Source organism: Filicampus tigris, chromosome 10 (genome assembly GCF_054856515.1).
Source record: "Filicampus tigris isolate MCC_2025a chromosome 10, RoL_Ftig_1.0, whole genome shotgun sequence".
Classification (NCBI taxonomy): domain Eukaryota; kingdom Metazoa; phylum Chordata; class Actinopteri; order Syngnathiformes; family Syngnathidae; genus Filicampus; species Filicampus tigris.
In genome coordinates this window covers 24,929,296-24,948,938 of record NC_141226.1, presented here as the reverse complement: position 1 = coordinate 24,948,938, position 19,643 = coordinate 24,929,296, and the positions used below count along the sequence as shown (strand labels likewise).

At 49.9% G+C, this 19,643-nt stretch overlaps 1 protein-coding gene across 4 annotated transcripts in view; it reads right to left on the bottom strand.

Moving 5' to 3' along the window:
- Window positions 1-221: 221 nt before the first annotated feature.
- The window catches only part of myo10 (myosin X), a 26,163-nt gene continuing 6,741 nt past the window's right edge, over window positions 222-19,643 (bottom strand). For 3 of the 4 annotated variants that reach the window (XM_086042617.1, XM_086042616.1, XM_086042619.1), the window contains 22 exons: window positions 17,592-17,716; window positions 17,377-17,491; window positions 16,730-16,836; window positions 16,115-16,321; window positions 15,200-15,242; window positions 14,100-15,071; window positions 12,353-12,473; window positions 11,214-11,457; window positions 11,016-11,111; window positions 10,424-10,517; window positions 10,252-10,307; window positions 10,044-10,186; window positions 9,178-9,378; window positions 8,950-9,107; window positions 8,665-8,791; window positions 8,201-8,492; window positions 7,015-7,222; window positions 5,433-5,587; window positions 5,229-5,349; window positions 4,516-4,980; window positions 3,341-3,532; window positions 222-2,763 (listed from right to left, as the gene is read on the bottom strand). In XM_086042617.1, coding sequence (XP_085898743.1) covers window positions 2,659-2,763; window positions 3,341-3,532; window positions 4,516-4,980; window positions 5,229-5,349; window positions 5,433-5,587; window positions 7,015-7,222; window positions 8,201-8,492; window positions 8,665-8,791; window positions 8,950-9,107; window positions 9,178-9,378; window positions 10,044-10,186; window positions 10,252-10,307; window positions 10,424-10,517; window positions 11,016-11,111; window positions 11,214-11,457; window positions 12,353-12,473; window positions 14,100-15,071; window positions 15,200-15,242; window positions 16,115-16,321; window positions 16,730-16,836; window positions 17,377-17,491; window positions 17,592-17,716 — 4,347 coding nt within the window. In that variant the 3' untranslated portion in view covers window positions 222-2,658. The remainder of the gene's footprint in view (window positions 2,764-3,340; window positions 3,533-4,515; window positions 4,981-5,228; window positions 5,350-5,432; window positions 5,588-7,014; window positions 7,223-8,200; window positions 8,493-8,664; window positions 8,792-8,949; window positions 9,108-9,177; window positions 9,379-10,043; window positions 10,187-10,251; window positions 10,308-10,423; window positions 10,518-11,015; window positions 11,112-11,213; window positions 11,458-12,352; window positions 12,474-14,099; window positions 15,072-15,199; window positions 15,243-16,114; window positions 16,322-16,729; window positions 16,837-17,376; window positions 17,492-17,591; window positions 17,717-19,643) is intronic. The other variant, XM_086042618.1, reaches the window with a different exon arrangement.

The following is a 19,643-nucleotide window of genomic DNA, read 5'->3' as shown; positions in this document are numbered from 1 at the left end:
CAAATTCACCTTTCTTGCAAATCGTCTTCACTTTTAACAACACTGAGCTGTGAGATATTGCAAGCATTGTTTTGGTGACCAATCGCTTCTTTAAAATATATTGACAAAATGTTGAACAAATAATTATTTACAGCTGATACCAACTGAGGCAGATGTGTTGTTATTATGTTGACAGTTATTTGTGTTATTTCCGGTTGTTAGGAATATTTGATGGACCCACATTTTGAGAAGAATGTTTATTGTCCAAATGGTCCTCAGAGAGCATAACAAGAAAAGAGCAAGAAAATGTACAACCAAGGTTTCGAGAAACATTGCACAAAGACATCCAAAACATGTACAGCAAAGAAGGCACTCGTGTGTGTGTGTGTGTGTGTGTCTTTGGATGGACCCGCCGCCCGCTGACGTGTTGGCGGACTCTTTTCTAACGGCTAGACTTTGAGAAAAGCTCAAGTTGCGTTTGATCACCGTTGACAGCGTGCGACCATGACGACGTGCTTTTCAAGTCAAACAAGGAAAGCAGTTTTCCACTAACATTTGGTCAAAATATTTTGGATTGGCGGGCTTCTCAAACTGGGGTCCACGAGACCCAAATTGAATAATTTGCCATCACCTCCGTTAACGGCATCTCGTTTGTTTTGTGGAATCCTTAATTGAACTTTTTCCAAGTCATTTTGGCGGCACCAAACATCTAAGTGAGGCTAAGTGCCGACCTAGTCGGATGCTGAAAGCGTGGAGCTTCCAACGTGGAAGCGACATTTTTCACTGGCAAACACGTTTGAACGTACTTTGGGGCCCCGCCCCCAGGCCTTACTTGGGCCCGCCTGGACCACCAGCGATAACTCGGCCCGTTCAAGCTTCGAGCCAATGAGGAGCTCGGATATGAACGGGAGCCAAATGAACAGTTGCCCCCCCCCCCCTCAATACAACAGGAAAAAGTTTGATCCTATTTTTGTTGTTGTTTTTTTTGCAAACAAAGCTGTCCTTTCCAGAATCAAAGGTGTTATGTTACAGAACCATTTTTGAAATTCAGCTTTCTCCCCCGGTTCAAACTTTATTTTTGGATGACGTTCTTATTCAGAACAAGCAACACCCAAAAACTCAAAGGAATGAAATATTGAGAATCTGGCACACGAGAAGAGATGACCAAAATGTCGGAAAAAGTAGGAACTTGAAAAGTTCAATTTGAATCCAGCTAAATCTCCTCAACGTGTTCTCAAAGTAGCACCAGTGATAAGAGGGCTCTCCCTAGTGGTACGCCAAACAATCAATGAAATGTTGGAAATGCAAATCATTAAAGCAATTTCTTTTTTACTCCACTTCAGTACGTTTGTCACGTATCGTTCAGCTCGCATTTAACTTGGAAGTACAATACGAGTACAGCTAATCTTTTCAAATTTTTTTTTTCAAATATTTAATGAGGTAGAGTTTTTTTTACGTAACTTTTATGTCCAAAACATTGAAACACTGCGGGTCCAAAATGTAGGAAGAAGTTAAAGGTGAAAAACAAAAACGTTGACGTTAAATATATCATGAGCCAAATGGCATAATTGCCTTTGCCGAGTTGAACGTTGCGTCACGATCTCACTGAAAAGGCAACGCTCTTGCTGAAAATCCCGTTTTGCTTGGTTTTAATCCAAGCAACTCTACTCGTTTTTTTTTTCAATTTGAAGTGTTTTTCTTGGACTTCAAAAATGTCCCCAAATGACTTAGCCAATGATGCTATTACTAGGCTAACGACACCTTAATACAGTCATACATCATTTTATCTAGGGAAAATATGACTTTATTCCCATTAGATTACAACGGGAGCCCCCAACAAACGACAACTTTGCTCTTGTAAACATTCCGACTTTTACAATTGACTTTTCCGTATTGACAGCGTTTTTTCTCTCTGCTTTATGACGCTAGGTTTTTTTTTGCCCCCCACAAAATAGGCACTTTACAAATTGCTTTGGCATCGAGGAGGGTACAGTGGACCCTCCCACACATTTTCGGTGTTGGCCATTTGCGGATTTCATTTCTCACAGATTTTTGCATTTCAGGAAAAAAAATCCTGTTCATCAGTTTGTAAAATAAAAAAAAGAAGAAAGAAAATTATCCCCAGACCCAAAAAGTTTGAGAAATTCCGCTTTAAAACGACAACACCTGCTCGCTAACGCCGCTAGCATTAGAATGTCGCCATGCAGCAGCAAGCGCTTCGATCACGTCGCCATAGCAACTCGGTTCAAATGGAATGTAGTAACTCATAGTTTAAATGGACCACACGTGAAGCACAGTACTTTTTTTTTTTCTTCAGGCACTTGCGTGGCCTTACCTTGCTCGGTCAGCCAATCAGAACACTCGAGTTGACAAAAACGGCTCATTTACATCTTTTTTCTTTACATTCGTTCCAAAGCCACTTACACAAAGAAAAGTCACTTGTAAAGCTAAGCGTAAAGTTCAAAAACGACGCAAAACCAAATCTTTTTTCTCAAGTTGAAAAATGGAGTGCTGCCCCCTACTGGTGCGGAGGCTCATTTCCAAAAGCTCGTCCTGTGCCTCTTTTTGGTCGGTGGAGCTGAAAGTGGTGTTTGGAGCAGCCTGGAAAGCTGAGCGCCAGGAATCTTGTGGAAGTGCCGGCAATGCGATCCAAGCGGGGGCCGGGCGGGTTTTCAGGGCTCACCAGGCGCCGCCGCAATGGCCGCCGAGCGACTGACAGTTGCTGTAGCGCTTCTTCACCATCATGCTGACGTAGGCCTTCATCAGCTTGGCGATGGCCATCACCTGGACAAGAGGAAGGGCAAGGGCAGATGTCGCTGAGCAAGGTGCCACACTGGCACCTTTCTACTCGGCACCTCCAAACTCGTTCCGACATACTAGTAGGCTAAATGCTAATAACATAGCAATTTTTTCCCCCCATAATGCCACGGGGTATTGCGCACGCTGAACAAACATATTAAAACCATAACAACGACTAATGAACAAAGTTGACTTCATTTTTGAAAGTATTGGCACAGTATAATGTAAGCCAAATGTGGAAATATTTTTTTTTACTTGCGCATTAGGGGAAAATGCGACGTTTTTAGTATGTTTGCGCGTATTTAATGATGTTGAAATGTGCATGTTTACTCCACATTGGCACTCGCGCTTCCGTATGGCACGGCACGGCACTTTGCGCTTGTTAGCGGAATGTTGCTCAAATTGGGGCTCCTTGCTTGCTTGCTTGCTTGCTTGCTTGCTTGCTTGCTTGCTTAGTTAGTTAGTTAGTTAGTTAGTTAGTTGATCGGCTGCTTGGTGGCTTTTGGCGCTGATATGAAAGGCTCGCGTCACCCGGCAGGTGCACATTTTCTTCTCCCCTTACCATTTGCGTCTCAAAGACGAGTTCTCGTCCGTCCACGGCGATCTTGTAGGTGTTGGCGAGCGGCGCCCCGAAGGACAGGATGCGCTCGTAGGGGAAAACCTCCAGAGGCCACGGCTCGCCTCGCTTGTACACCGAGACGGCTTCGCGGCTCACGCCCAGCCAAAGCTCCGACGGGAACGCGCCGTCACCACACTGCCGGACAAAATAACATCGGAACACTGTCTAACCGCACATTTTCAAACCAATTGGGTTTTTCATTCTTTCCACAGTGGAGGGGGGGTGGTGAGCGCGCATCCATGGGGGTGAAGGTAGCATCCTTTCACGCGCACTCACACACACGCACACGCACACACTGTAAGCAGCCCCCCCTTCCTCCTCCTCCTCCTCCTCCTCCTTCGCACTTCCCAAGGTAAGATGTTACATTCTAACCTTTTAAACATAAAACAACACTTAATACATACAATACAATATATCAAATAATATTCAAACGTACCCTGACATATACTACTTTGACCTTTTGACTACTTGACAGAAAATAATGACCGATAGTTAAATTGACCACTTCCAGATGTCACGGAAACTATTCAAATCAAATATTATTTATGACTATGACCTTTGACCCCAAAAGCCATAAATCAGGATCAAAGAGTTTTGAACACAAACCGCCTGATATAGTTTTTTCACGTAGCAGTTATGTGAAGGTTTAGAATCGGCATAACGTTAGTGCTCATTTCTGTTAGCCCATCTATGGCGTTTTGCATTATGCATTAAGCTAGGGCTGCTCGATTATGGAAAAAAATGAATAGGATTACTTTGGTAGTCATTGAAATCACGATTATTCAAACGATCATTTATTTTGGGGTACAAAAAAAGAAAATGTTCAAACGTAAAATATATAAAGCAAAATAAGTTCCTTTTGTACCAAAGCAAGTTTATCCAATTTGTTATTACAATATTTTTTGAAAAGGTGCAAATGAACAGACTCAAGAAGTATGATTTCCTCGTGTAAACAAATCTAGTGCGTTGGATACAAATGAATCTTAATAATAGTTTTTTATAAGATGATGCCAATTTTGTAATCGTGGTAATTGTAATCGAAGTTGGCTTAATTGCACGGCCCTACGTGAAGCTCTTCATCTTTTTGCCGCTCAGAGGGTAACATGGGGGTGGCTCACCTCCACGTTGAAGAGCGTGGATCCGTAGCCGGGCCAGTCGCGGACCAGCGCCATGTACTTGCGCACGGCCTGCTCCCGCGTGACGCCGCGCAGCTTGCTCCACTTGTCCAGCAGGCCGGTGCGGACGGCCTCCTCCTCCTCCCTCACCCAGGCCTCCAGCCCGCTCTCGGCGTCCGAACGGCGGCGGCCGAGCGAGCCGCCGCGCAGGCTGCGCCTCAGCGTTCCCTCCAGGAAGCTGGAACGCTTGCGCTCCGACGCGCCCGAGCGCTCGCCGCCCGGCGCGAAGCTCCGCGCCGAGTTGTGCACGCGGGCCCGCAGGCGAGCCATGGGGAACACCTGCCGCGTCTCCGGCACCCGGGCCCGGGGGCTTTGGTCTCCCAGAAGGTACTGAAGCCGCAGGGCCGACAGGAACTGGAGCGTCTCCTCGGGAGCCGGATACTGACCGCGGATCACCGCCTCGTGAGCCTAAAGACGCAAAGGCAACAACGCTTTTTGCCTCGGTGGAGACTCGTCGCCAACTTCACTTTTGGCCTGTGTAAAGTCAGAATTGTGCGTGTGCGCGTGTACACGGGCAGGGCTGGAGGCTGCAAACATTTTGCTGGCAAATGCTCCCGACTCCCCCCCGGCCCACAAGTACTTGGAAATGATGCTATGACGTCATTTTTGCCGCTTCAAATTCCGGTAGCGTGTAGTCGTGTGGGTGTGGTGGTCACCTGTTCAAACATGAAGGCAAACTCCACGCTGTCTTTGGGAACGTTGTCCACGTCCAGGAAGCAGTAAAGTTTGAAGTACAACTTCCAGCCTGCGCTGCCCTCGTCTGGACCGGAGGACAATCTGCAGCCCGCACACAGAGGAAGTTCCCGTTTTCACGAGGGCTCACCGACAACAACAACAACAACAACAACAACAACAATTACGGTGCAGTTCCAGCTGACTTTTCAAACTTGGCCAGCACATCGGCGACCACGGTGCGACTCTCGATGGCTTTCTCCACGACGTCGTTGTGCTCGAAGAGCGCGAACATGTTCCTGCTGTCCTCCATGGCCAGACCGCGCAGCAGCTTCTCCACCACCTCACACGCGCACACGCGCACACACACACACACACACACACACACAGGCATCAACTACGCACATCATCTGCAATGCTTTCATGAGGTCCTTGTCAGGAACCTTGTTACCATGGCCACCACGCAACTCAATCAAAGAGGCCTCAGTTGCACAATTTTAGGTTCAAACTAGGTTACTCTGTTAGGTTCTCTTTTGGTTCTGCACCGTCTTCTTGAGTGTCAGACATTGAAAAATACGAGGCCGCATTATTCTCACGAGTGAAAACAAGTGACATATTTCATATTATTTATATCTATATTTATTCATATGTGTATCACAGCCTTTTATTTATTTTATTATGAAATGCGCTATATGAATAAAATTGTATCGTATATAGTGCGGGCTACAATATGAAATGTTTCGACTATGGTGGGAGATCACTACCCTTGATCAATATTTCTATCAATAAGATTTTTTTTATTGTAAATATTGGAACTGATATTTTGTCCATTGTAGTCAATAGTGTGAAAACAAAAACGGTACCGGAAAGAGTGTTTCTATAAGCACTCGGTTCAGCTTTGCTATGCGACACTCACAGAGTGAACTACTGTCCTCTGAATGTGATTATTATTATAGCGAAATCCAGCCGTGTAGCGTCCCAAAATAACTCAGGGTGATTATACACCTCCACGCATCCAAACATGCCTGTAAGATTTAGTTACAACTTTAAACAATGTCCTGTCGAATATAATGACATCAAAAATAATGACATCAAAAATATGAATGACCTTTTACATTTTATAGATCGCTCATACAAATGATGCATAGTATTGTACAAATATTCCTTACTTTGTACAAGTATCGGATTCAAAGTCTATCCAGGTTAGCTTTTCCAACACCCCACCCATCCCTCTCTGACCCCCCCACCCGTGCACGCCCCGACATATCTTCTCACAAACGTTAATTAACCACCTTCAAGACCAACGTCTGATTTTATGTTTAAAACCCGGGAGGCCCCTTTTTTTGGGGGGATCCTACAAAAAAGACGTGTTCCTTAATTACCTTGGGCGCCCCCTTCCCGTGTGAAAGGATGCACCCCCTTCTCACCGTTGTTGTCTAGATTTACTGTTTATAACACCCCTAACCCTTTGTTTTGATGTTTTCAAACAGGACAGAAACCAGCGCATACAACAAAGCATTTTCCTCGGTCAAAGGTTATGAAGCCCCCGCTTACAACAAACCGCCAGCCACCCTTCCGAACGCACTCTGAGGCGGCCCTTCCCTCCCATGGATGCGGCCGCTCCCTCCTCCTCCTCCTTCTCGCTCTCTGACAAGCTAAGATGAAAGCCTGCTTAAAAAATCTTTTTGGATGAATTTATTGAAGCCGGAAGAAGTGATGCGCAATTTATGGAGCGGCGACTGTAAGATGTTGTCCATGACGGCGACTCACCTCGCCGGCGGTGGTGTGCGAGTTGATGGTGATCTTGCAGCAGCCTCCGCCGTGACAATGCACGGTGGTGCTCATGTCCCGCCGCGCCGCCACCGCCCGGACCTCCTCTAGAGACGGGACGTTCTCCCGCCCGCGCGTCTTCTTCAGCGCGTCCAACGCAAAGGCGGCGTAGCGCTCCATCTCCGTGCCGGGGAACGCCTCTCGAGTCCTGCGGGGGGCAGGGTTGCCGTTTAGTCATTTAGCGTCGGGATACCGGTGAATGGGACGCCGAGTGAAAAGGGGAGGAAAAAGTAACAGAGGAGGTCAAACAACGAATCGGGAAAAATTGACATTGCAAACGTTTCTTTAAAAAGATCAAACGGGGAGAAGCGCTCTCACCGGACATGGCTGAAAAGATGAAAATGAGGGTAAAGAGGTGGTGAAAATAGAAAGTGACAGAGAGAAAAGCTAACAAATTGGGGATGAGTGAACCCTGAGGGACAACAGAGAATGTGACACAGCTGAAAATGAGGAAGAGCTACAAAAAAAAAAAACAACGCACAGGGGCAACAAATTGGAAAAAAAAGTTACAGAATGGAAAAAAGTGAAGGAGTGAAGTGAAGGGGGCCAAAAAATTAAAAAGGTGACAACTGTAAAAGTTCATTAGAAAAAAAAGGTTACATTTGGAAAAAATAGAGAGGTGAAAAAAAAGGCACATCACCCCGAAAAACGGGGAAAAAATGACATGATAACTTAGTGGGTACAGGTCAAAAAAATGCAAAAAATGAGAAGTGGGGGAAATAAAAAAGGAAAAATGGTGACAAAGTGAACACTGAGGCACACTCTGGATTTTGTTGAAAAGAAGGGACAAAGGGAAGAAGTCAAAAAGAGAAAAAAAGATTTTAGAAAGAAATACTTCAAAACTGACAAAGGAGTAACTGGAAACAAAAGTGGAAAAAACAAAATGGGGTCAAATAAGTGTCACTGGGGAAAAAAAACAGGAAACAGTTTGGGGGAAAAACAGGATAAAAGGTAAAAAAAAAAAAAAAAAATAAAAAAAAATAAAAATCAAGCCTTGAAGGTATGAGAAGATGAAAACCAGGAAGGGAGACTGGGAAAATGTGACAGCAGAAAAACAAAACATGCTACCCAAAACAAAAAAAAGCAGAAGAAACATCCCCTCCCCTCCAATGTGGTGTTGCGCTACCTCTTGAGATGCAAGCGGACGTAGGCCAGGACGCTCCTGCCGGGCAGGAAGGCGCAGGCGGCGCACGTCAGCGCCTTCCAGCGGCTCAGGTTGGCCGAGGCGTGGGGCCCGGGCGGGCGCGTCGTCTGCTTGACCAGCTGGCAGTAGAGCTCGTCGCGGAGGGCGCGCGGCTCCCTGCACGCCCGCAGGAGCGCCGCGATGCCCGGCGCCGGGTCGGCCGCGGCCTCCAGCTGCCGCAGGCGCGCGAAGGCCGCCAACGCCTCCTCCTGCAGGCTGCCGCACGTCCTCGGGCCTGAAAGCGAGAAAGCGCAAGGTGTCATGCCGGCGCGCCCTCCGACGCAGGCAGGCAGGCAGGCAGGCAGGCAGGCAGGCAGGCAGACGCAGACGCAGACGCAGACGCAGGCAGACGCAGGCAGACGCAGGCAGGCAGACGCAAACGCAGGCAGACGCAGGCAGGCAGGCACCGGCAGCGAGGTGCACGTCTCCGTAGGGCAGCGGCAGAAGAGGCGAGTGCAGCGGGTGCTGGCTGAAGCGCAGGATGGGGTTCCGCTTGTAGATCTGCTCCACAACCTCGGCGTTCAGGCTGTTCTCCTGCACACACGCAATGGTGCGCACGCTTCACATCCGTCCGTCCATTTCCTTGCGCCGCCTCGGCGCCCGCGGGAAGGGGCAGGCGCGCATTGCCTGAGCGGGCCCCTCGGGGCGTACCTGAAGACGGCGGAACGGAAGGTCCGTCGCCGGGCGCCTACCTTGATGTGCGCGATGAGCTGCTGCGTGGGCGTGTCGACGGGCGCTTTGGCGTGGATGACGTTCTGGACGGCCGCCGCCCAGCGGGCGGCCTCGTTGAGGAGCTTGCAGTAGAGGCGGTACGAGTGCTTGCGGCCGCAGACCCTCACGTTCCAGTAGCCTGCCGGTCTCAAAAGGTCAGAGAGCCGCAAAGAGTGACGCAGCCAGGCGGGCTTCGCTCGGCGGCCCACCGGTGTCTTTGAAGACTCTGTCGTCGGGCGGCGCCACCGAGCACAAGCTGTCGAGCGCCAGCGTGCCCAACTTGAGGGCGCCGCGCTCCGAGCTCTTGTAGTAGTCCAGAGAATTGTGCGTCAGCAGGAACCAGCGCTTCTTCAGCTTCAGCGTCGCTTTGCCGCCCACCGCGCTGCTCTTCGTCTCCTTGTGCAGCCAACCTGACACGTGACGCATATGTCGCCATGTCATACGGAAGAGACAGGAGTGGCTTTTCGCTCACCGCGGACATGAGTCAATGAGTATTAATCCCACTTGTAGGGCACAATAATGCTGTGTACTGTATGTTGGGCAGGCGCATTATCAACAAACGGCTCTATTTTCATATATTTGGCACTCCGGCTTATCTTTGTCAAGCATTCTTTTGTCAGATTCTTTCTTCTCATGGCACCGGGTGACAGATTTAGCACTGTTACGCTAGGTTCAAGTGGGTCTCGCTCGCTGGATCCTTCGACGGACGAAAAAAAAAAAAAAAAACGCTATCTCGGGCCTGTCGTTTACCTCTCGGTCCCGCAGACTGCAATGGTGTTGTCCCACATTGGAAACAACAAACACACTTTCCTTCCAAAATGACAACTTTCACACGCAAATTTGAAAATGACACCTTATTTTTCACACCTTTTACCCCTGAGAAATAATCTTTCAACTAAGTTGATTCTTTTGGCAAACATTTTTTTTTTTCGACAAAAGTATTTGTTTTCTGCGACATTCTTTTTGCCAAATGTTAAAAATGCTTCCAATTTCTCAAACATGACCAGAATATCAAAAAGACATCCCAGTGAGATTTCTTTGACCTTGCAAATAGAAGCTTTCTTTTTTTTTGCACCTCGTATGATGAACTCCTGTCCGTCGACGCGGGCGTCGCCCTTGGAGCGCTGCAGCAGCGTGATCCAGTGGTGCATCTCCTCGGGCGTGTCGGCGTTGCAGTGCAGCACTCGGTTGGCCGTGATGATGACGAAGGAGTTGGGCCTGCGCGAGCCAAGACAGCGTGAGCGGCGCCCGACTTTGGAAACGGTCGCCAAACGCGCCCTCACCTCTCCGGATTGTCCGACGCGCACGCCGAGTCGATGGCGCCCACGTCCAGGGTACCCTGAAGGACCGGAAGAAGCGTTTGTGGAGACGATGGCCGCCTGGCCGTCGGCCAAAGAAAGCTCCGGAAAGACGGCCCGAGACGATTGCGGTTTCCGCCCGCCGCGCCCGACTCACCACGGCGTTCTGCGGGTTGGCCTGCTCGTCGTGCATCTCGCCGATTTCCTGCGCGGTGGAGCCGTGGACCTGACTCAGCACGCTGAACCACTGGCTGGTAGCGGGGACACCGTCAACACATCGTCACCATCGGCAGCGATGTTATCGTCGTTGTCACAAGGGTCGTCGTCGTCGTCGCGGTCGTCGGTCTCGTCCTCATTATCGTCAGGTACTTGCTACTTGGACCGAAATCAGCCCAGGAATATTTGTCAACCGTGATCTGGGTGGGTGTGTGTCGACGGCGACCTTCATGTGCCGGAACGTAATCGAGGGGCTGGGGGGAGTCGCCTGGCGCGGAAACAGACCAGCCGTTCGGGAAAATCTTGAAATTCCCAATGGCCACCGCGCCCCTCATTGTCGTCATTGTCGTCGTCATTATCGTCGTCATTGTCCTCATCGTAGCCGCTAGGTGCCGTCATCGTACTCGTTGTCGTCAAGGTCGCCATTTTTGTTATTAGCAAGGTGCTTGCTACCGCCGTCATCAGCGTTACAGTAGTCGCGGTGGTGACATTATCATCGTCGTTATCATCGTGATCGGCGCTCGAGCCCTGACCTGGCGTCCTCGGCCGTCTCCGCCACCAGGTGGTACGTTCTCTCCTCCATGACGATGTCGATGCCGTTCTCCTTGTGGGCGTTGTCGATCACCTCGCTGCATCGGCGGCGGCGGCGACGACGACAACAACAACAACAACACCAACTTGACTTCTCTACTTGGGTTTAGGTCCGGCGAGGGGAGCAGGTTTTTACTCACTTGGCGGCGTGCATGTCCAGCACCCCTTTGAGTTTGTCCTCGCCGTCGTTTTCAAAATACATGAGTTTGCTCTGGCGGAGGACGAACCAGCGTCGCTTCCAGTTTCGTCGCGACAGCGTGGACGATCCGCCGCCTTTCTTGTGCAGCCAGCCTTGCTTGAGCGCTTCCTGCTTGGCGCGGAACCACAGGAAGGTCTCGTCCTTCAGCACGCACCAGCGCCGCTTCCACGTGTTCATAAGGCCGCCTGCGGGGGGGCGCCAGAGAGCCTGAGCCACTCGGGTCTCAGCCGAGACATCGTGGGCGCCATCTCGGGAGACGGCTGCTGGCGTATTTGGATTTTGCCGTGGGCGCCCGACGACCTGTGCTTGCGCGCCAATATGCTGGACCGCTCTGTTCCAGCATAAGGAGGGCTGTCCTTTGACAATTTGGTGGGTGGGGGCGATGCATGAGGTTAAGGCTGCTCGATGATGAAAAACGTAGGAATCGTCATTGTCTTGGTAATAATCGGAATCACGATTATTCAAACCGTCATTTATTTTGGGGAACAAAATGTTCAAACCTAAAAAATATCAAGACAAATACACTTCTTTGAAACGCTAGAATTATTCCTTTTGGACCAAACGAAATTGCTGAAAATTGGTGCAAGTGTATAAATTCAAGTATGATTTCCTTTTGTAAACACACAGTGCGTTGCATATAAATACATACTAATAATCCTTTTTTGTTTTCTTATGATTATGCACAATTTTTAATCATGGAGTGTAATAATCGTAATTGTAATTGAATTTTGATTAATTGCACAGCCCTACATGAGGTTTGCGGACATGTTTAGGTCGCCTGCAGCTCATTCTGCATTTAATGAGGGAAACCCGCTAACCCGCTTGTTGGTTGCCACACCGGCAAAGCACAGGGACAATACTTGGCTAACGCGCAGCCGGCCGCGTCTGTTGCCACGACGTCGTCTCCGGAAGAACCGCTTTGATTGGTGAGCGATCGAGCCAGCCGCGTTCAAACCGGCTTTTTTTTGTTTTTGTTTTTTTGCGCGCGTCTGCGAACTGACCAGCGCCTGGTCCAACACGCCTCGGCGCAGATTTCCGCCGCCGCCGCCCGCGAAAAGAGAGCCCCGTGTGAGTCCGTACCTTTGATGTGCAGGAAGCTGTGGAAGTAGGGCAGCGTGACGCAGCTGTAGACGGAATCTCGGCGATACGAGAGCTCGTCGTCCGTGTCCAATCTGTCAAAGTCGTCCTCGCTGTCTTCAAACTGACATGCGGGGAAGAACACAAAGAGAATCAGAAAGATTCTTGGACTGAAGAGTACTACAAGAACCACAAGTGCGACGTGGATCCCTCTAGTGGTGGAGTTTTTTTTTTTATTTTTTTTTAGCAAACCTGCTGTGTATAGTGGTTTTCTGGCACGCTTTTATTTTGATGGTGAAGGAGGGGAAGTGTGGAAAATAAATAACTTGATGGACCCAAATAATTACACAATGCGACAAATCCAACCCCGGGGCTCGCAATGCAAGTAAGCACACGCAGTTGGGTAAGTAGTAAAGTACTAGTGGCGCAATTGAAGCGTGTCCACAGCGGGTTAGAATTGTAAATTAGCCAGCTAATGATCTTTCAAAAGCATCTGCCGTCAGCATCTGTCCCACGGACGGGGCGGGGGCCGACAATGTTTATGAATATGGCCGGGGGGTCGCGGCCAGAGGGGTACCCAGGTCAAGGAGGAGGGTCGCGGCCGGACCGGCAAAAAAGGGTCAAGTGCCCAGCTCTGTTTATTTCTCAAAATGACACTTTATTTTCCTAAACATTTGACCTAATTCTGAGGTCTTTCTCATCATATTACGACGAACATTTTGGAATTTTAGTTCTCTCTAAACTTCTTGAGTTTGTGTTTGTACATCCTTCTCATAAATGACTGATGTTTGTCATGGAATTTGGTTGTTTCATTTGGAGTTTTCGTTCTCTTGGCATCATTTTTGAGAAATTCTCGCAGTATTCTGAATTCAGGCTTGTTTAGGGGATTACTTTACTCCCATTTTTTCCATCCATCCATTATCTGTACCGCTTCTCCTCACAAGGGTCGCGGGGCGTGCTGGAGCCTATCCCAGCTGTCTTTGGGCAGTAGGCGGGGGACACCCTGAACTGGTTGCCAGCCAATCGCAGGGCACACAGAGACAAACATCCGCACTCACAATCACACCTAGGGGCAATTTAGAGAGTCCAATCAACTTACCATGCATGTTTTTGGAATGTGGGAGGAAACCGGAGTGCCCGGAGAAAACCCACGCAGGCACGGGGAGAACATGCAAACTCCACACAGGGAGGCCGGAGCCGGGATCGAACCCACGACCTCTGAACTGTGAGGCGGACGTGCTAACCAGTCGACCACCGTGCCGCCGTCCCATTTTTTCCCTCGTAATATTTTGACACTGTGCTTCCTGAAACTTTATTTTTGAAATGACCTTTTTTCCACTGACATGGCGTTCCACCGGGTTCAATTTTGAGGCCCCTGCTGTTTTCATTGTATTTGCTGGGTTCCACCTTAAGCAAACATTTTATTTCCTTTCATGACAGTCAGATCTCTGCCCCGCTGTTTACTATCTCTATGCTAATAACGTATTGTTTGAACTGTCTTGTACTTTTTTTACTCCATGTCCAGCACTTTGCATGTGGGGATGGTTGTTTGTAAAAGTGCTTTCTAAATAAATGTGAGTTAATTGAACAACTTTAATAATAAAACCTTTTGCCCTTGACACATATTCTGGCCTACCGCACGGCCGCATTTTAATATTATGACGGGGGCACTTGGAGGGCCGAGCGTTTTGCGAGGCGGTACTTGGCGCAACCACTGAAGTAGCCAATCGGATTTGCGACGAGGACGCACCGAGGACTGCGCCCCCTCCGAGCCGAAGCGGTACGCCCCGGAGCTGTTGTAGGTTCCCGAGGAAGCGCGGCAGTCGGGCGACCACTGCTCGCTGCGAGGGTCGGAGAAGGCCACGCTGGCGCCGCACGGGACGGCGCCCTCGTCGTAGTCGTCCCGATCGTAGTCCGAATCTTCGTCGGGTGGGATGAGCTCACACGGGGGCTCCAACGGGCCCACGGCGAGCGGCGGCGACTGCAGGAGTACGGCGGTGGGCGGCAAGGGAGGGATGACGCCGTCGTTGGCGTACGGGTCCTCCTCGGAGGAGTCGTCGCTGGTTCGGATGCCGCTGGTGCGCTGGCCGTCCGAGTGTCCGTGCTCGCTAGGGTTGGGCGAGTCCTTGAAGGCCTCGTCGTCCGCCCCGAAGCCTTCGTCCACGTCCTCCTCCTCCTCCTGGCCCGTCCGCCGCCCGTCCTCCTCGCCGTCGGCGTCCGCGCCCAGCGAGCTCTCGATGTTCCTGACGCACTCGTCGATCTCGTCAAAGTTGAGCGACTGCAGGAAGTGCTGCGCCGCCTTGCAGGCCTCGTCCTCCAGACGCTTGAGCTCCTGGTCGCGCAGCAGCTGGAGGCGGAGCAGCGACGCCTCCGTCAGGGACAGCTCCTGACGCTCCTTCTTCATCTGCAGGGACTGGATCTCCCGCTCCAGACGCAGGATCTCCTCCACCTGAGAGGCCTCCTGAGGCCGGATGGCTTGCTCATCCTCCTCCTCCTCCTCCTCCTCCCCCTCCCCCTCCTCCTCCACGGGGTCTGAAGACACCCCCAACGTCTCCCAAGACTCCTCCGAGGCCACCTTCAGGGTGTCTGAAGACTCATCCGAGGTCTCTGTAGACGTATTCAAGGCGTCATGTGACTGGTGGTCTTGGGCCTCCTGAGGCTGAACCAGAAGGAGAGCGGCCAGTTGTTCAGCTCCACACAGCTCCTCACGCCTGGTGGCTGCCTGAAGATGGCGAAGAACATTGTGTCAGGACAAAGTCCGACACATCCACATTTGGGACGGACGCTCACACGCAACTAATTTGATAAGATTTCAGGTCGAAGCTATTAATGTGGGCCACATTTTGGTACCTCTTCAGCGAGCCGTTCCTCCTCCAGCCGCCGCCGTCTCTCCCTGTGAACACCAAACAAAAACATCAGCTGATCTGACAGGACACTTTTTGAAAATTGTTTTTTTTACCGGACGGTTCGGTTTTGATTAAAAAAAAAAATAAAAAAATAAAAATGTTTTCATCGAGACCTGATTGGAAGCGCAAACCTGATGTGCACTGCTTACACTAACAAGATGACTGCCGACAGACGGCAGGAGCTCGTTCACCATGTAACCACACGTTGGAAAGGTTTGACCAAAGTAAAAAAAGTTTCACACCACTCAATAGTCATAAACATTGATTTGGATTGTTTTAGTGGAAAACTATGCAAATTATTGCTGGGAGCAATGATCCAAATGATGATTTAATTTCATAAACAGAGAAAACAAATCTGAAATGTGATTTGTTTTATTAAAAGAAAACAACAACAAAAAAAACATCAGAGATGATATTTGGAGGCCCTACCCATTTGTCAGCAATACAACTTTCTCGTCGTATTTTCATTAGTATTAGTGTTGTGCGTGAAACGAAGGTGACTCGAACCGAGTTGCGAATTGGCCGTTGAAAACGTTTGCATTCCAGTGGGAACGGGTGGCGGCCTTTTGTCTTTTGTCAGGAATGTTGGATGGGTTTCTACGTGAGTTGAAAGCTCCGCACGCTTCATCTCATGAATGGAACCTCATTATATGTGCCAAATGTGAAGAGCCGCGTCTTGTAGGAGCTCGTGCGACGGCGACCGGAAGGTTGTATTCCATTTCACGCTATCCAAAATCCAAGCGGAAAGTCTGCGGTCAAAAGCAACAATGTTTGCCAACCTCCGCGGTGGCCTTTGGAGGTGAGGGGGAAAAAAAACCAGGCGAGAATTGTGCCCACCGCCGGCCAGCAAGCGACCCACCTGTCCTCTTCCTCCTGCCTCCTCCTGCGGGTGGCCCGGCTCTCGTCCAGCATGCGTCCCACCAGGCGTCTGGCCATGCAGCCTCGCAGGCGCGTCTGCAGCGTGAGCGCCGCCCAGCGCAGCAGCAGGAACTTCCTGCGCCAGTAGAAGGCGCGGTAGTTCTTCTGGATGACCAGCGCGCAGCGCACCAGCCGACGGTACTGCTTCCTGCGCGCACACATGCCCAAAGAGGACGGGACGTCAGTGCGCGCAAGTGATCAAGGACAAAGCAAGGTTATCGTTGGGTCCTTCACAACAACTAACAAAGTCACTGAAACGGGAGAATCGGGAGGAAAAACAAACAAACAAAAAACAAACACGTTCATTCATGGAATAAAATAAGAAACAAAAACGCTTCATCTGTTCCTCTGAATTGCCTTGAATTCCGTTCCGTTTCCTGTCATTCAAATTCACGTCAACATCCGGCGGGCCGGAGTCAATTCGAATTCAAATCCATCCATTGTTTGAAGCGAACTGGGACATTGTTGAATTTGGCACAGCCCCGCCCGCTGGAAGCGGGGTGAGCGGGTGTGGCGCTGACGGGAGGACGGCGCCCCGCCGCCAGACCGCGCCTACCTGGCCACGTAGCCGGCCACGTGCGCCCGGATAATCATGGCGGCTCGCAGCACCTCCACCTCGCGCTGCTTCTCCAGACGATGCTCCAGACCTTCCCTGAGGAACACCTGGGCACAAAGACAACCTTTCAGGTCACGCCGCTTGCACGTCACATTTCACTCGCCGTCACAACAAACTGCCCACGCTAATAAGAAGACGACAACATTGCTTGCATTTGTGAAGCATTTCACACGCCAAAATCTTCTTCGCCTTCACACCTGGCGACCGCAAGTCTCCACACACTCTTCGCATGCCACAAAGCATATGAGAGCCAGATCATTCATCCCAAAATCTTTGCCGCCATTAATGTGCTACACCGTTCCTTTGGGGAAGTCGAAAACAAACAGCTGCACACCTTCTTGAGGATGAGGCTGTGTTCACAACCAACCAATCACATTCTAACTCATGTTAAATTGGAATAAGCGCACAAATGGCATTTCATAAGCCAAAAGTTTTGTTCTTTTTAATTAATCAAATGAATGACATTATAATCCACAGATGAAGTCGATGATCAAAAGAATGATCAGTTGTAGTAATCATAGTCAATTCCTATTCGGCCCCGCCACCAAAACGTGTTCACTTGACATTATAGAGCCGATGCGGCTTACCTTGGTCTTCCCCATCTGCCAGTCGGTGGCGCCGTTGTCGTAGCGTTGCAGCAGATCCACGCAGCGCCCCCGGGCGTCCTCCGCCGTCAGCGTGTCCCGCATCAGAACTTTGTACCTGCGCGAGGGCGAGAGACAAGAGTCCGTCGCCGGTCCGAGCGGTGGAGATGGGACGTGGGGGGGCGGGGGGCGGCGGGACGGTTCGCGAGACCACCCACCGGCAGCAGAACTCCTGGAAAGGTCGGCGGACGGGAAAGCCGGCGCGTCGGATCTTGACCGTCTCCAGCATGCCCGAATACCTCAGCTGGTTGAGAACCACCGGCGGGTCGAAGCGGTCAGGCATCTGCACGGTCAAACGGGCAACATGAGATGCTGCGGCCCTGAGCGGGAAGCGCCGAGAAAGCCGAGCAACAACAACAACGTATGGCAGACGCCACGTCGGCCCGTCATGTCAATCGTTTGCCGCACACTCGGCCACGCGCCGGCCGCGCTTCGGCAGCTTTGCTTTGCTGACTCCTCTGGGATATCTGAAGCGACGCTAAATGAGCAACATTTCTGCTCAACAGGTACGTTCATCGCCTCTGTTGATCCCAAAACTTCAAACTGAAAACATTTAGGATATTGGAACTCTTTCTTAAGGCATGTCGGACGACAAACGCAGCAGCGGTGGCTAGCTACCGTCGGCTAGTTTACACTGCTAATGCTAGCTTAGTTTTGCTGGCGCTGCTATTTTGTTGAAGCCGGACTGCATTCTCCATGACTAGATATTGCAAGTAAGCACTTTGAGAATCGCACGCCGTTGGCCATGTTTGACAATCGTCAACGTCAGCCTGGCAGCGACTTTGGTCAGACTTGAAATTTTGGGGGGGGGGGGGTATCAAACATTTAAATCTCGTCATCAATGTCTTCAGCATTCGCACGCAATTTTTGTACAAAAGGCATTCTCCGGTCAGCATCGTCATTCGCGGCTTTGGCGTTGCGTCACGAGGAGACGTTAATACGTGCGTCACGTCACATTCTGTCAACGGCGCCATTATAGCGTGGAGAAGAGAGGGCGCCACTTTGCTGGGGTCTCCTGTCAGCTCAGTGGGCGTGGGAGGGTGCCAAGGGGGTCTCCAAATGAGAGGCTGCTTTGATTCCTGCTGTAACCCCCCCCCTTTATCACAGAACTATGCTTCAATGTCAGCCTTTAAGAAGCACGGGCTCATTAGCATTACGCTCATTTGCATCCGGCAGCCTCACAAAGACGGGCGCTGTCCGCAAAACGCGCATCCTCACGTCTTCCTCGCTCTGATCCGAAACACTTGGGAAAGCACTTTTGACAGAAATTGCACACAAAAGTGCCATTGTCATAGAAATCAGCACCACCCCCCCCCTCCAAAAAATTCTTCTGTCATCAACTGGCAATTAAAAATGACATTTAAAAAAAAAAATGTTATTTTTTTCCCCCCGATGATGATATAGGTCAAATTTCATGAAAATGAGATTTTAAACAGGAGAAGACAAGATGGCATTTTTCTTCAAGTGTTCATTTTGAAGGAGCTTTTGAAAGCATGCAGCAATGGCCAGCAATGAATGAACATCTGGGGGTTGGGGGGGGGCTAGTTGAAGTCAGTCAACTATGTGGCTAAAAAGTCTTGGGGTTCAGCAGGCCACTGAAGAGAACAAAAGGGGGCGTGGCCATCTCCTCCCTGGAGACTTTGGGTAAGTTTCACCCCAAAAAAGGCGAGAAAACAAGCTCACAAGATGGCCGTCGAAGAAGACGCTCGTGACCTGAAATCCGCAGTTGGCCACTTTCCCACAAGATCGTCTACGTCAACTCGAATCCTGTTGTGCTCTCCCTCGGGCCAAATTGATGCGGGCTTTTGAAATCAACTGCGGAATGACTTGCTACTTCATGGACCCCGATAACATTAGCGGTGCCACAATTAACTAATCGACAATTAATCGACTATCCACTTAACTGACGACTGTTTTGATAACTGACTGATCATTTTGGGACCTTGTTTAGCTTAAAATTGTGCAGTCGTCAAAATCGTTGCCATTTTCATTTGAAAAAAGTTGACAGACTAATACATTATCATATTCATTGACCACTATTTTGATCAACAATTTGCTGTGTACTCAACTTCTATACCGTACATCCTGTTGTATTATATTAAATTTACAACGTTAAAGTTAGAAGCTGTTCATAAAAAAATGACACCCTGTAAAGACGACGCTATATGCTGTACATGCAGGAGATGAGCATTGAGCATCGCTGGCTCACG